This window comes from Astatotilapia calliptera, chromosome 12 (genome assembly GCF_900246225.1).
Source record: "Astatotilapia calliptera chromosome 12, fAstCal1.2, whole genome shotgun sequence".
In the NCBI taxonomy this organism is placed as follows: domain Eukaryota; kingdom Metazoa; phylum Chordata; class Actinopteri; order Cichliformes; family Cichlidae; genus Astatotilapia; species Astatotilapia calliptera.
In genome coordinates, this window is record NC_039313.1 from 25,577,594 (window position 1) to 25,591,658 (window position 14,065).

The 14,065-nt window shown below is 41.3% G+C and overlaps 2 protein-coding genes across 3 annotated transcripts; both read right to left on the reverse strand.

Annotated features, from left to right (window-relative positions):
- Window positions 1-117: 117 nt before the first annotated feature.
- Window positions 118-5,803, reverse strand: zgc:154046 (Carnitine O-acetyltransferase-like). 2 transcript variants are annotated; one of them, XM_026186243.1, is made up of 14 exons: window positions 5,623-5,803; window positions 4,219-4,488; window positions 3,916-4,034; window positions 3,226-3,279; window positions 2,914-3,079; window positions 2,614-2,788; window positions 2,325-2,503; window positions 2,127-2,227; window positions 1,920-2,039; window positions 1,692-1,814; window positions 1,461-1,596; window positions 1,314-1,376; window positions 1,094-1,231; window positions 118-980 (listed from the first exon to the last, which is right to left on the reverse strand). In XM_026186243.1, the coding sequence occupies exons 1-14, from the start codon at window positions 5,647-5,649 to the stop codon at window positions 765-767; spliced, it is 1,887 nt and encodes a 628-aa protein (XP_026042028.1). In that variant the 5' UTR covers window positions 5,650-5,803; the 3' UTR covers window positions 118-764. The 2 variants fall into 2 exon arrangements, with proteins under 2 accessions (XP_026042028.1, XP_026042029.1); XM_026186244.1 differs by lacking the exon at window positions 5,623-5,803 and adding an exon at window positions 5,477-5,565.
- Window positions 5,804-6,205: 402 nt separating this feature from the next.
- Window positions 6,206-8,065, reverse strand: LOC113033009 (immediate early response gene 5-like protein). Its single transcript, XM_026186245.1, has one exon. It carries the CDS (start codon window positions 7,534-7,536, stop codon window positions 6,658-6,660), a length of 879 nt encoding a protein of 292 aa, XP_026042030.1. The 5' UTR covers window positions 7,537-8,065; the 3' UTR covers window positions 6,206-6,657.
- Between the last annotated feature and the right edge of the window lie 6,000 nt (window positions 8,066-14,065).

Consider the following 14,065-nt stretch of genomic DNA (forward strand, 5'->3'; position numbering starts at 1 on the left):
TGGGAATACACCTGAAGCGCATGCTCCATGATGGCTGCTATTGCCTCTGGCTCCGCTCAGACCCCCCGAACAGAAGGACCTCTGCGACTTTTCATGACACGGACAGCGGAGAAGACAGACAGTGACAGTAATGCCCCTCGTTCTGTATTTTTACAGAGTCCTGCACTCACACTCTCAGTTGTTGGTCAGAGACTACACACCCTTTGTACAAAGGCAACACCCCTGAAAAAGGAAAATAAGAAATTACAAGAAGGCTGTTTCCCTGCAGATTTACTTACCACCATACAGTTCTTGTGGTTCATAACTGCATATTATATCTTCAAGTGAAAGTGAAATGAAAAAGGATCTTACTGAAAGATCCTTTTTCATTAACTGTTATAACTATATGCAATTATTTTGACCTTAAATAAACAATAAACAAACCAAAGCACTCAAAATCTTTAACTTAAGCAAGGACAAAGTCATTTGGAAGATAGCACACAGAACTGCTGAAGTATAAAAATGGAGGGCGTACTTATACTATTACAGTTAGTAAATAATGCTCATCTAAAGTTCACACGCACACACACACCTATATATAGCTCTATCTCAATACTGATAGTCACACGGTAAATTTCCCATAATTCCTTTAAAAACTGGTTTCCCCATAGCTCCAACACACTCAGTCCATTGCAGGTCTGTGTCAGTGTGGCATTGTTCCAGGTTCAGCTACAGCCACAGCCCGGCGGGGGCACAAAAACACCGTGCCAGGTTCCTGTGTGGAATCACTGCTTGGCTGTAGCTGTGTCTTCCAAGAGAGCTCTCATGTCCAACAGTGCTTCCTCTACAGCCTGGGCAAAGTTGGCAGCATTTGTCTCCTCGCAGCTGTTAAAGGCTGTGATGGCGATGTTGATGTGCTCATCCATGGGATTGTAACACACTCCATAGCCATCTGGCACCATTGGACCAAAGCACATCACACAGTCTGTCTTGGAGCCAACCTGGACATCGAGACGGGAGGGATGAGGGCAAACATGCAAGTAAACAAATATTACAACACATTATCCTTTGCTCAGCAGTAACACACTGGGGCTTTTCTTAGATGCAAATATACCTGGCTGGTGGAGAGATTAAAATGATTAGCCACAGCATAAGAGGTGTCCATAAATATCTCAGGTATAGAGGTCAGGTCTTCTATGCTCTGCCTCTTGAGCCCAAGGAGGTGTCTGTCAATGGCCTGCCCATGAATTGCCTGAAAAAGCAATGGTGAGCATGTTAAAGTGATATTTATCAAGTAGTTAAAAAGTGGTTGTTTTGGGGATTTCAGCACTCACGTTGTACGTGTTTTCTTTATGCGTCTGAATGGCCTTCTGCAGCAGTGCCAGCTTCTCTGCGCTCTGTTTGAACATTTACTGCTCAGTTTTTACGATCACATTTAAAATGTTACATCGCTTGTGAGAGCCCATCATTTTTACTAGTACCTGTTTAGCTGGGTCTTGCATTGCCTGGACAAATTCAAGTGAGTCTGCAGTAGTTGACCGGATTGCATCTGTTCGCCCATATTTGAACATTCTTAAGGAAGCACTCTCATAGGTAGAGCAGCAAATATTATAGATCCTGGATTGAAAACAAAAAAAGTATATCATGCGGTGCACTCAGTGTCTGCATCCCACGGGACCTTTCCCCCCCTTTCAAGAGAGCGGACTTCTCACCTGAAGTACGCCAGCTGAAGAGCCATTTGCACAAAGGCATCTGGACTGAGCTTATGCTTCTTTGGCACATTTTTTCCAAAGTGAGAAAACACAAGCACTTTCACATCCAAGTCGTGTACCATTCTGACAAAAATGAGAAAAGAGGGAGTCAAAGAAAATGTCTGACATCAAAGCCCAAATGACAACAGCAACAAGAAAACTACATTCTGACTGCACAGCATGACATACATGTTCATATTTTGTTTGGCCTTCTCAATATCTCTCTTGACCTCAGGTGTAATGTTAAAACGCAGCTTCTGGGGCATGGGCAGGGGAATCATGGGAGCGCGACGGAATTGAGTCCTCTGCCTGTTGAGAAAAACGTGACCCGCCGAGTCAGTGTGAGCTCATCATAAACACGAAGAAACACTAGTCTAAAATCTGAAATAAACTTACATGTATTTAACAACGTAATCGATGAGAAACACAATGGGTGGACCCTCAGCAGGTGCATGTTCATACACCAGTCCACATGCACCGTCTTCACCAACAATGAACTGAGGACGATTTGCAGGTACATTCAAATTCTCAACCATTGCCAGAATCCTGTTTATTACTTTGGATCTGTGAGTCATTGCGCTCTTTTAAACTGACCTGTAGCGTCTTATCAAACCAGCGGTTGCCACTGTTCCAACGAGCACCTCCTCCATGCAGAATCTGGGCAGCTACGCGGCTCAGATACAAGTCATCAGACACCCGCAGCATTGGAGCATCCAAACAAACTGTAAAAATACTTTTCTGGATGGCACGAACTGAGTCTTTATTCGTCCTATCTGAGAAGAAAAAAAAAAGGGGGAAATGGAACTTGTGAATCACAAGATTCTAACAAAAAATGCTTTCTATCTATAGAATACATCTGGCTGATACTGTGGCTTGTCCTCACCCTTAATCAGGTTATTATAGGCTTTTCCCCAAGTGTTGCGGTGCTGTGATGTGAGGATGCCAATCGGTTCTTTGTTAGTCTGCAAAGAGGAGTTCCAGATCTTCTCCAGCTGCATATACATCTGATCCACTGTTAGTGGAGTGCCATCACTGTTGTACACATCTAGGACAAAAAACTAGAAGAGAAGCCGGGTTGATTCAGTAACAGATTTAGTTTATTACTCCTTTTCTTCATAATGACTATAAAAAAAAATCAGGATCTTTATAATTGAAGAAAGAACAGCAGTGCCATCTAGAGTACCTGAAAGTTGTGGACCACAGTGATGTGAGTCGGAGGTGTTTTTCCACTGGCGTGATTTACAACGATATCTCTCTTTGGTCCAGGAATACGACAAGAAGACAGGATCTGGTAATACTGGTCCATACAAAGAGGCTTCCCACTCAAATACTCTACAGGCAGAGTCTGACTACAACACAGTAACTAATATTATTCATTTGCAGTTTTGAAAAAAAAACAAAAAAAAAAACAAATAAAAAACAGCTGCAGGCCATGGTGATAATGAGCTTATTGCTACAGCAGTACAATGTTTGTATTGATTTCAGACAAACTCACGTGTCAATCATTTTTTTAAAGTCCAAAACTCCTGCAATTAATTTGGCAGCAAACCTGCAAAAAATAAAAAATAACAAGTCAGATTATAGATTACTACACATAATGGTCAGTGTATGCTTTGTTTTGCATCAATGCTCCAAAAGCTAGCGCTCATATATAGTGTTCACAGATGGAACAAAATCAGTCATGAACTATGGAGAGGAATGGAGAGGAACGCAGTTAAATTTTTAGAAGCTAAAAGTAAAAACAAAACAAAAACAAGCACTGGCTTGTTTACCACAGTCTCATATGTTTGGCACATATATTCTTATCATCTTCATTGTTATTTTTGCATTACATCTCCATGGTGCCCCTATGTTCACTGCATATCCTATGGGTCACAGCATTCAAAAACAGCTGAGCAATGGTATGAGAAGCCCTGGGGCTTTAAATAGCCAGCATGTGGAGGGAAGACTGTGCAAAGGTCAGCTTTAAATGAGCTTGTACTGTAACTTCAACACAAAGTAAATCACTTTTTAAAACAGCTTAATGGCTGCACTTATATTCAGACAATTAAACTTTATAACTTTTCGTTCGTAAATTAAAATTTACTGCACGCATTACAAGTGCTGGGGTTTTTTTTAGTGTTTGTGGGCCTGTGATTATTAAGATAAGCAGTTTGGATACTGTAAGGGCATGCTGGTTTCTCACCTCATTTGACCTTGACGATCATGAAAGTGCATCTGGGGCAGGACTACTCCAGGGCTGGTGTAAACTGCCACCGGCATACGGCAATCCAGGTAGGCCGACTGCATCCACCATTCTGTTAACTACACAAACACAGCTGTAGTCAGACCAGGGCGAAAAAAGAATTACTTTAATTTCTTAAACAGCCAAATTAAACATGTATTTAGTGTATGTAATTACAAAAGACAGATTCTTCTGTCAAAAGACTGCTTTTACACTCATCATGTCTACGGTGACACATAAAGTTAAATAAATCCATTTATCTACCCAGTTGTCCGTCTTGCGTGCCCGCCTTTCCAGTCCCTTTTGAAGCCTTTCTCCTACACCACCCTTAAGGAACTCCTGTACCACCTTTCTGGTGTGATCCATCTCTTCATCACTGATGAGGGGTTCCAAAGCTGCGAGGTAGCGCTCACACGTTTGATTCAAGGGTGGCACAGGTAGCTTAGGCAGACCCTCTTGGTGTGTCAGGGGCCTTGCAAGGATCTGCGTTACAGGTCTGACTAGGTGACATGGCTTCACCATACCTGGCCGCATCTATAAGATAATATCTTGTTAAGTTAAAAACTCTTCTGTTTTTTCTGCTATTACACATTAAATTGGAGTATTACAAATGGATTTAGAAAGTTGAAGGTGTCATTGCTATTTGAAGCCCAACAGACAGTTAAATATATAAATAGCCCAGTACATTCATACATGAGTGTGAATACTGAAATGTAATCTTATTGACAATCTCACTGGGGCTCGTTAACCCTGCAGATTAATTGAATCTCTTTAACCTCAAGTGTCAACATGTTGTTTAGTGCATGCAATCTAAGACTGCAGACATTAATGAGTCGCTGCAAACTGGTTTAAGCAAGAACTAGCTTCGGGCGTTGCGAACAACGGTAAATAACTTAGACAGGCTCGTGCTTTACAGTGAGATGATGATTTGGTGCATGAAAACGGACACCAAAACAACCGACAGAAGCAGCTATACTATTCGGACTAACTGTTGTTAGTCTCTGCCAGCTTATAAATAGGTTGACACAGTTGAACCTTCGGATGGGAGCTACAACAAAAACACATCAATATAAAGTCGTTATACGATTTATTGACAAAAAATAAGAAGATACATTCATATGATATCCCATTTGATTTAATATTACTCCAAATAAGGTTGAATTAAATACGTAACGGTTAGAAAAAATGTAGGGATATTTATGTCAAGCTGGAACACAACAATTAACTTCCGGTTAGCGATATCAACATAAAGTTATTGCTAAATATTTTGTGTATTTATTGCACGCCACGACAGAAAAGATGCAAGAATGTGGATAATACTGGGGGATGACTCCGAGTCACATTGCTGTTTCCCATGTCACGAACTAAGCTAACGCTAAGTTACTCTATGCTACGCTAAGCTAACGCTATGCAAAATGTTAGCTAACCCCCTCCCCGAAAAAAAGAAAAATACTCCGTTATATTCCTTAACGCACAATTTAAATGCACACGTTGGGTGAACGTAAGTTACATTTTAACCTACTGTTGCCACATTGTTGCTATTCTGCACAGCGCCCCTCCCTCTTCACTCACTCACTTGACCTGATGTCGCAAAATCAAACGTAACGTTACTGCGCTTTTTTAACACGCACTTAAAACACACGCAAAGGGGGAAAAAGGAGGACTCACCGCGGCTCTGACAAAAACACCCAGCATCTTGTCAGACGGACGCGCTAAAAACTTGGACTGTCCCGGGAATATAGATGGGGAAACCCTCGGGCAGTCATGTCTCAAGGACAAGCACTCTGCGCTCAGCTGTCCGCCCCCCGTCGGATACAGCAAACAAAACAAGCGCTCTCTCTCCTTGAAAAGTGTTTTTCTAGGTGGAGTTTGGCACACGTGAGACTGCTGTTTCAAAACAAATAATTACACTAAACCTCTACCCGCATGAAAGCTTCCTCAGCTCATTGTTTTATTCATTTTAGGAAAAATGGATTCAAATGTTCCACAAGAGCTGCTAATAAGCATTTGTCTTTTACTACTTCTGGTTATTGTGTTCAGAAATTGCATATTAAAACCTCCAAGTTCAGTGAAATGATGGCACATTTACTACTAATAATAATAATAACTGTAATAATAATAATAAGAAGAAGAACAAAAACACAAAATCTGTCTGTATTTCTAAGTTGACCGCTGCGCCCTCTTTCCAAGTAATTTGAAGTCAATGCATTTGTGTTTTTAGACTGTTTGTTTTATTGATTAATCAAAGCAGGCCCTGATATAAATATATATTTACATAATAAGAATAAGAATAAGAATTCTCGTTGAACTGTTGCACAAAGCTGCACAGATCTTCTCTGGCCACATGGTGGTAGTCGTCCAACATCTTTCCAAGGAGAAAACAGCATTCACTTATTTCTCCAGGAAATACAAACCAGTGACTCCGGTTTTCCCGCAGAAAAAAATAATTTAACAAAAAATCACCACCACAAAATAATATTTAAATAAAGGTTACAGTTTAGTCATGCTGTGTAGAAATTATTCGCACTAGCACAGGAAATGTCAATGTGCAAAAAGTAATGGAAATGCATATGACCATTCTGTATAATTTCAGCACTGTTTTTGTATAAAAAGTCCAAGAGAGAACTGCAGTCGTGTCATGATTTATTTAAAAGCAGCAAAATAAAACGATACAAAGAAATTAAAAACACATAGTCATACATATCAAAATGCTTCGATTGCTCTGGTCCAGCCGCTGCCTGTTAACAGCGTGTGTTTTAAACAAATTGTTTGAGTGGCGAATATTTGCTCAAGGTCCGTTTGCTGCCAACTCACAAACTCAGATAGCCCACCTGAGCCCAGCACCGAGATCAGGTTGGAGATGTTTGTGCTGTCCAACTGGTCAGAGTCTGAATGTGAATCATCATCACTCCTCATTCTTTTACACGGCACTGGCGCAAAGTCTGGCAAATAAAACTCTGGATCAACGATATGATAACTTATGTCAATCTTTCGCTTTTTTGTGTAGCACTGCGCGCCCTGCGGCTGTTTGGGCTGCGCGCAACAGTCTGTGTGGAAGTATCCGTTCGTGACAGTAGTCACCACATGGGTGTCCAAGTCCAGGACAGTCTTTTGGTTGGCTTGCGTGTTCGGGATAGATAACTCCCAGGAGGATTTGTCCGCACAGCTCCAACAGGCGTCCGAAACCATGAGGTCAGAGTCACTCGGTGAATCCATTGCGCAGGCAGATGCGCCTTGGTGCGCCACCTCTGCAGGCTGACCGTTGGGCTGGTGCGCTCCGCAGTGCCAAGTGTCCGACTCAACCCCAGTAAAGTTGCAGTAGAAGTCATCAGCCAACTCCGTGAAGCTCCCCGTCCATTCGAGGTATTCTTGCCTTTCTCGGACTACGGTTACATCCTCGTACGGATTCGTCCTCTGCATCTGCGACAAGTTTTTGCTCATGTAGAACTGCCTGGCGTTTCTCAGTACGTACGTTACCAGTAAGTTCTTGTGGAGCTTGATGCCTCCTCTCTGCGTCCTGGAGCTTTGGATTTTCCTCAAAGAAATGGAGATCAGATTCTGTGCTTCAAATGCACACTCCATCCTCAGTCGGGCCACCCTTTCTTTGCTCTCGGTCTCTCAAATCGTTTGTTTCCAAACTGGTGAAATAGTGATGCCTTTAGTTGAGATTCCTATCAGATTCGTGTAGACTGTGTCCATAGCGCTCCATGTCTTCCCAGTAAGGGCATGGATTTGCAACTCTCATCTTTCCTTGCCACGCCCTCACGTACACATTGTCCAATGGGAGGGAGGAGGTGCTTCTGTTATACGCAAATATCACTACTAGCCTCATTCAAAATGCACGTAGGAGCAGGCAAGCTGTATTTCACTAAATATGATCTTTTTAAATCTCAGTGCAGACAAATAGGAGACTTTGGAGTCCGCACTAAAACAGAAAGCAATGGAAGGTGGAAGAACAAGCAGAGGCGAATGTAGCGGGGTAGTACAATAGAGTGAAATAGTGTAATGGGATGTAATTTATAAATATAACATGTACTAACATGTAATAACAAATAAGAAAAATATTAGATGATGTGGATGTAGAATATAAGTAGAGAGGATGAACATTAAAACAGGGTTAAGTTGCATTTTATAATATCAACATTATCTACTTTACTCAGTTTCTTGACTGTTCCAATCATGTATCTTATTATTTTCCAAAACAGTTTATTACTTTATCATTTTATATACTGAGGATTCTTTCTCTACTATATTGTTACATTTTATATTACAATGTGCTACCACAGTACAAGACTATATACTACATTTTATGGCTGCTTGATGGCAAAAATCACAATTACACTTAACAGGATCAAAGCCGAGATTATAATGATTGAATCTAAAAGATAAAAAACTGATTCTATTATTTATTTAATTGTCTTTTAAACAGTTATGAGAACTTAATTTAAAAAAAAAGCCCTAATTCCCCAAAATCAACTAAATAAATACATTTTAAGCAAATAATAAGGTGAACTAAAGAAGTTTGGGAGAGAACAATATCACTATATTATATGGTATATTGCAATATAATATGATATGACACTATAAAACATGGTACTATGCCACGTTATTCTACATTATACTATAGTAATCCAAAGTTAGGTCCAAAGATTGTTGGATAAAGATGCTATTTTTTTTTTTTAATTTTACCTCTGTACACCACCATGATGAATTTTAAATTAAACAATCAAGATGCAGATTTTCAGCTTTGATTCCAGACGTTTAACAAAAGTATTACATTAACTGTTAAGGAATTAAAACCATTTTCATATATACATATATTTAGTCCCCCATTTTTAGATGTGCAAAAGTAAATCGACAAACCAAGATTTGTTTTAATACTTGGATGAAAATCATTTGCAATCAATGACTGCCCGAATCCTAGAACTCATGGATACACCCAAAATGCTGTGTTTCCTCCTTTGAGATGTTCTGCCAGGTCTTTACTGAAGCTGCCATCAGTTGCTACTTGTTTGTGGTTCTTTTTGACTTCAGTTTTATATTTAACAACTGAAAAGCATGCTCTACTGGGTCCGGATCAAGTGACTGACTTGCTCAGTGAAGTATATCCCATTTTTTTGTCTTGAGAAACTCTTTTGCAGTTTCCTTTGGCTCATTATGTGTGTGTTGTCTGATCAGTTTTTAAGCATTTAGTTGTACCCAGCAGTAAGTATAGCCCTGTACCCTTCAGAGTACTTCAGTACACTTCATAATACTACTTTTATAAGCAGTCTACTTCAATCAATAAACACTAGTTACTCGGTGCAATTGGCAGCCATGTCCATGGCATAATAATGCTTTTCCTAACCTTTCCACTTCCATATTTTTCTTTCCCCATCATTCTGGTACAAGTTAATCTTGGGTCATTTTTAAAATAACTTATTTTTTCCAGAACTGTGCAAGTTTTTTTTAAATGTCTTCTGGTAAAGTCTGCCCCTCTTGTTCTTGAGTGTAACCAGTGGTTTGCATCTTCTTGTAAATCCTTTGTATTCGTATTCACGAAGGTCTGCCTTGATTGTAGACACTGAGAATGAAACACTTACCTTCTCAAGACTATTCTCGATGAGGTTAGATGGTTGTAATTCTTAAACAGTTAATGTAAAATGTTTGTTAAATCCTTTGAATTAAAGTTGAAAATCGGTGTAGAGTATGGTTTCTCTCTATTTATGCTCTATAAAAATCACCTCTACAGCTTATCTATTTATTTATTTATTTTATTCTGACATTTTCCCCACTAGCATTTCACTCATATTGCCATTTAGCTATGTTACTGTATTGAGTTTACTTGTCTCATTTTTCCTGTGATTGTAACAAATAAAGCCCCTCTGCACATTTAGTTTGGCTGCTTTTTGTGTTGGTATATTAATTACAAATGTGCTCGGTGATTTTTTTTAAAGTACTTTCTTTGTTAGAGACTCACAGTTACAGTTACAGATATCCGATCTCCCAGTTTTCCCTAAAGCCACTTTTACTCTGTCTTTCAATACACTAGAATATGCTGCCCATAAGCTGTAGTTTACTGGATTATTCTTATTTCACATTAATATAATAAACCTATTATCTGTGCTCTGATTAAACCAAGGCACCTTAACAGTCTAGGATCTATGTTTTATATTCTATGTTACTTGATGATGATGAAAAGGTTGGGTATGGGAACATGACTATATTCTATGTAACAGTATGAAGAACGTAATGTAACCAAATTCAAGAATTATATAAATATGTTGTTACTTGTGTTACAAGTTTCTTCACTTATCTGTGCACATGGCAGAAAGAAAGAAAAGAAAGAAACAAATCATTTTTTTGATTTGGTTTCAGTTTCTGTGCAGGAGGAGGGCCATGGGGGAGTGGTACAGCAATACAGGTTGTGATCAGTGGAGCTATGGACATTAATTTTATGTTTTTTTGCTCAAAAGGATGAAACCATGATGATAAAGTGGAAACTGCATTAAGGACATAAACAATCACATTATATTGCTTACAAAACTTCGGCTCTTTGCATGCATCTGCACAGACAGCATGCAAACACAAAGACAGCCAAGAAGCCAGATTGATATTAATGCTGAGTGCATGCTGACCCCAGCCCAGCAGCCAGAGCCTGATCTTCAACAGGTAACAAAAGCAGTGATGAGCAGTCCAGCTTGAAGTCTCTGTTTTTATCAGTTCATGTTTCTAAAATAGGACCACTCTCTTTGGGCTGTTTTTTACCTTTTCTTTCTGTTGTTACCTTTTTGATGAAACATAAGCCTAAAAGAAAGATGTTATGTCTGTCCTCGTTAGGGTAGGGGTTTGTGTTGGTGTGTGGGACTGGAGCCTCGGGTTTAAGCTGTAAACTGACTATGTCATTATGAGACATTTATGTGACCTTTCACGGAGTAATGAGAAAGTCTTGTAACGAGCAGTCTAACTACTTTAATTAAAAAATTTTTAAAGTAATGTGTAATACGTTACTTTTGCTTCCGCTTCCAAAGGGTCTGCTCCATTTTTTCCTCCTGCCACATCTCTGCCACTTGAGCTTTTTTTTGCCATTCTGTTGTGATACTAGATCCCACCTGCAAGTAATTTCAGTGATATGGATGGGTGGCTCCTTCAAGTCTAAGCCCCATCTAACACTACCAGTCTTGCTTTGTTTTAATCAGGTCACTCATTCCCTTCACAGTCTTATAGATTTCAGTGCCAAGTAAACTTAATGCACATAGAAGTAGCCAAACAACTAGCTGTCCCATTCATTCCACTGCAACCTCCCATTCCTGCCACTGCTCTCAATAAACAAGTTTTTGCTCTGATCACTCATGAGACAGAACCAGTCCACTCAATCTAATCCGGTAATCATTTGAAGACTCTCTCATTCTACATTTTTGATTCCCCAGAGACCCCTCTGATCCTTGGTTATCCATGGCTAAAGAAACACAAGCCCCATATAGACTGGTCTGGTGATAAGATCGCAAGCTTTTCTGTCTTGCCAACTGCCTAAAATCGCTACTACCTTCCGGTTCACACAAACCTCCCTCACCAATCTTCCACCCCCCATATCTGTCCTCCAACCCTAAAGAGTACCACAACCTCCAAGAAGTTTTTAATAAAGACAAAGCCTTGTCGCTTCCCTCTCTCAGGCCCTACGATTGTGCCACTGACCTTCTCCCCGGGGCTCTGTTACCCTCTAGCTGCCTCAACAACCTGTCTCAGCGAGGCAATGGAAAAATATATTTGTGCGTCATTGGCTGCCGGCATCATCCATCCTTCCTCCTCCCCAGTAGGTGCTGACTTCTTCTTCATTGCCAAGAAAAGTAAGACGCCTGCATTTATTATAGGGGATTAAACAACATTACAGTTAAAAACAAGTGTCCATTACCACTCATCAACTCCGCTTTTGAACGCATCCACAGGGCCACTATTTTCGCCAAACTAGACCTCTGAAACACTTATCACCTCGTTCATATGAGGGAAGAGGATACATGAAAGACTGCATTTAATATGCCATTGGGATATTTTGAGTACTTGGCGATGCATTTGTAAATGATGTGTTGAGGTATTTTTTTGAACATTTTTGTCTTTGTATATTTAAATGATGTTTTTTATTTCTTCCATGTCCCTTGAGGAATATCAGATCCATGTTCATAGTATCCTACAACGTCTCCTGGAGAACTGCCTGTACGTCGTGGCAGAGAAATGTGAGTTTCACTCTTCCTTGATCTCTTTTCCGGGTTATATTTTGGCAGGAGGACAGACCCCTGAAGGTGCGGGCGGGAAAAAAAAGTCCCACTCCCACATCTCTAAACCATCTTCAGCGTTTTCTTGGATTTGCTGACTTCTACCGCCATTTTATCAGGAACTACAGTCTGGTAGCCACAGCTCTTACTCATCTTGGTCCCCAGAAGCCGAGGCAGCGGACTTCCGGTTTTGGCGCGGTAGCAAATGGCTGCCTGAAAGTTTCGGCTCCCCGCCGGGTGGAAATAATCCCCTTGGAAGATTATTCAGACACAAAGAACAGTACCTAAACTTGACATGGATGGGGATAAACAAAAAAAGCCTAAAGGCAAACCAAGCTCGGGACGGGAAAAGGGAGAGTTAGCCGAGGAAACTCGCAGCGGAGAGGTGAATAATGGCGAAGCTAGTCCCTCCATGCTAGCTATCTACGATGAGATCCGGGCTCTGAGATCGGACCTTAAAAGTGAAATGAGTGAGTTTCGACTTTCTTTCCACGATGATATGAAAAAGGAACTGAATGAGTTTAAAGGAGAAATTAACAAGAAACTTCAAGAAACTACAAAGGAGCTAGCGGCTACCACGGCAAGGGTAGAGGAGGCAGAACAGAGGATAGCCGAGATTGAAGAATGGGACACGGAGGTTAAGGAGGCACTCGCACTCATGATGGAGAGCCAGGAGACCCTGAGAGCAAAGCTGACCGAACTAGAAGCACGCTCACGCCGGAATAATCTCCGCATACATGGGGTACCGGAGGGATCAGAGGGCCCGGATCTGATAGAGTTTGTAACGAAGCTGATAAGGGCTCAAATCGGCCCGCCGGTTGCAGAAACAAACCTCGGAATCCAGCGCTGCCACCGGGCGCTCGCCCCAAAGCCCCAAGAAGGCGCTCCACCTAGATCACTGGTGCTGTGCTTTCTGGAGTACAGAATAAAAGAGATGGTACTGCATTCAGCGTGGAGAAAGAAGGATGTCCACTATGACAGGAAAAGGCTTTACTTTGATCAAGATTACCCCCCAGACATCCTTAGGAAAAGAAAGGCGTACGTGGGGATCCTGAGAGTGCTCGAAGCCAAGGGACTCTGCTTCCAAATGCCAGATCCAGCGAAGCTGAGGGTGTTTTTCGATAGCGGCACCAAACTCTACGAGAACGCGACAGAGGCAGCCGAAGACCTGAAGAAGAGAGGATTCTGCCTGGATGAAATCAAGGAACCAGGCCCCACGGCGCCGAAACAGCAGAGACCAGCAACGTGGGAGAGGGCCGGCGCAGATCGCAGCAGAAAGGCGGTGGATCGGCGGAGGATAAGAGAGAAACTACGGAGCTTCCACCGGGCCCCTCCGGGAACATCCGACTCCTGCGAGTGAAAACAAGAGGGTCTCCACATCCCCTCTGGAGCTTTGCAGTGAGGTATCCTGCTCTCATGCAGAGAGGAGGTTGAAATATTACTCCTCAGCAAATCTACCAATAACTCGAAATCTCTTCTGCACATGACAGTTTAAGCTGAACTCTATATCTAAGAGTTTCTACCAGTTCATCTCGTATCCCATATATGACCCTAACTACAGTGATTATTTTACTTTTATTATTATCTGGGTCGAATATATTCAGGCTTTTGGATGTTCAAATCACATCTGTAGCTCTGCTCTCCGCATATCCTGTGAAGAGTCTTTTTTTGTAGTTACTCCCTAAGCTTGTTAAAGAAGGAACTTTGTACCGGTTGGGCAATTCGGACGTAATAAAACAATGATACTGGTGCTGGGTATTTTCCCTGACACTGGAGGGAGGCCCTCGTCTGGACCGAGGATTTCCTCTCAACTCGAGGCTCCACCTGAACTTCGGACTTGGAAGTCTTTGATTTTGTTTTTT

Bases quoted from the DNA above. Each gene is read 5' to 3' on its own strand.
- LOC113033009 (XM_026186245.1), bottom strand. From the start codon at position 7,536: ATGGAGTGTGCATTTGAAGCACAGAATCTGATCTCCATTTCTTTGAGG.
- zgc:154046 (XM_026186243.1), bottom strand. From the start codon at position 5,649: ATGCTGGGTGTTTTTGTCAGAGCCGCG. The intron at 4,489-5,622 runs GTGAGTCCTCCT...ATTATCTTATAG, and splicing joins GTGTTTTTGTCAGAGCCGCG to ATGCGGCCAGGTATGGTGAA. The intron at 2,789-2,913 runs GTACTCTAGATG...CTTCTCTTCTAG, and splicing joins CTGTGGTCCACAACTTTCAG to TTTTTTGTCCTAGATGTGTA.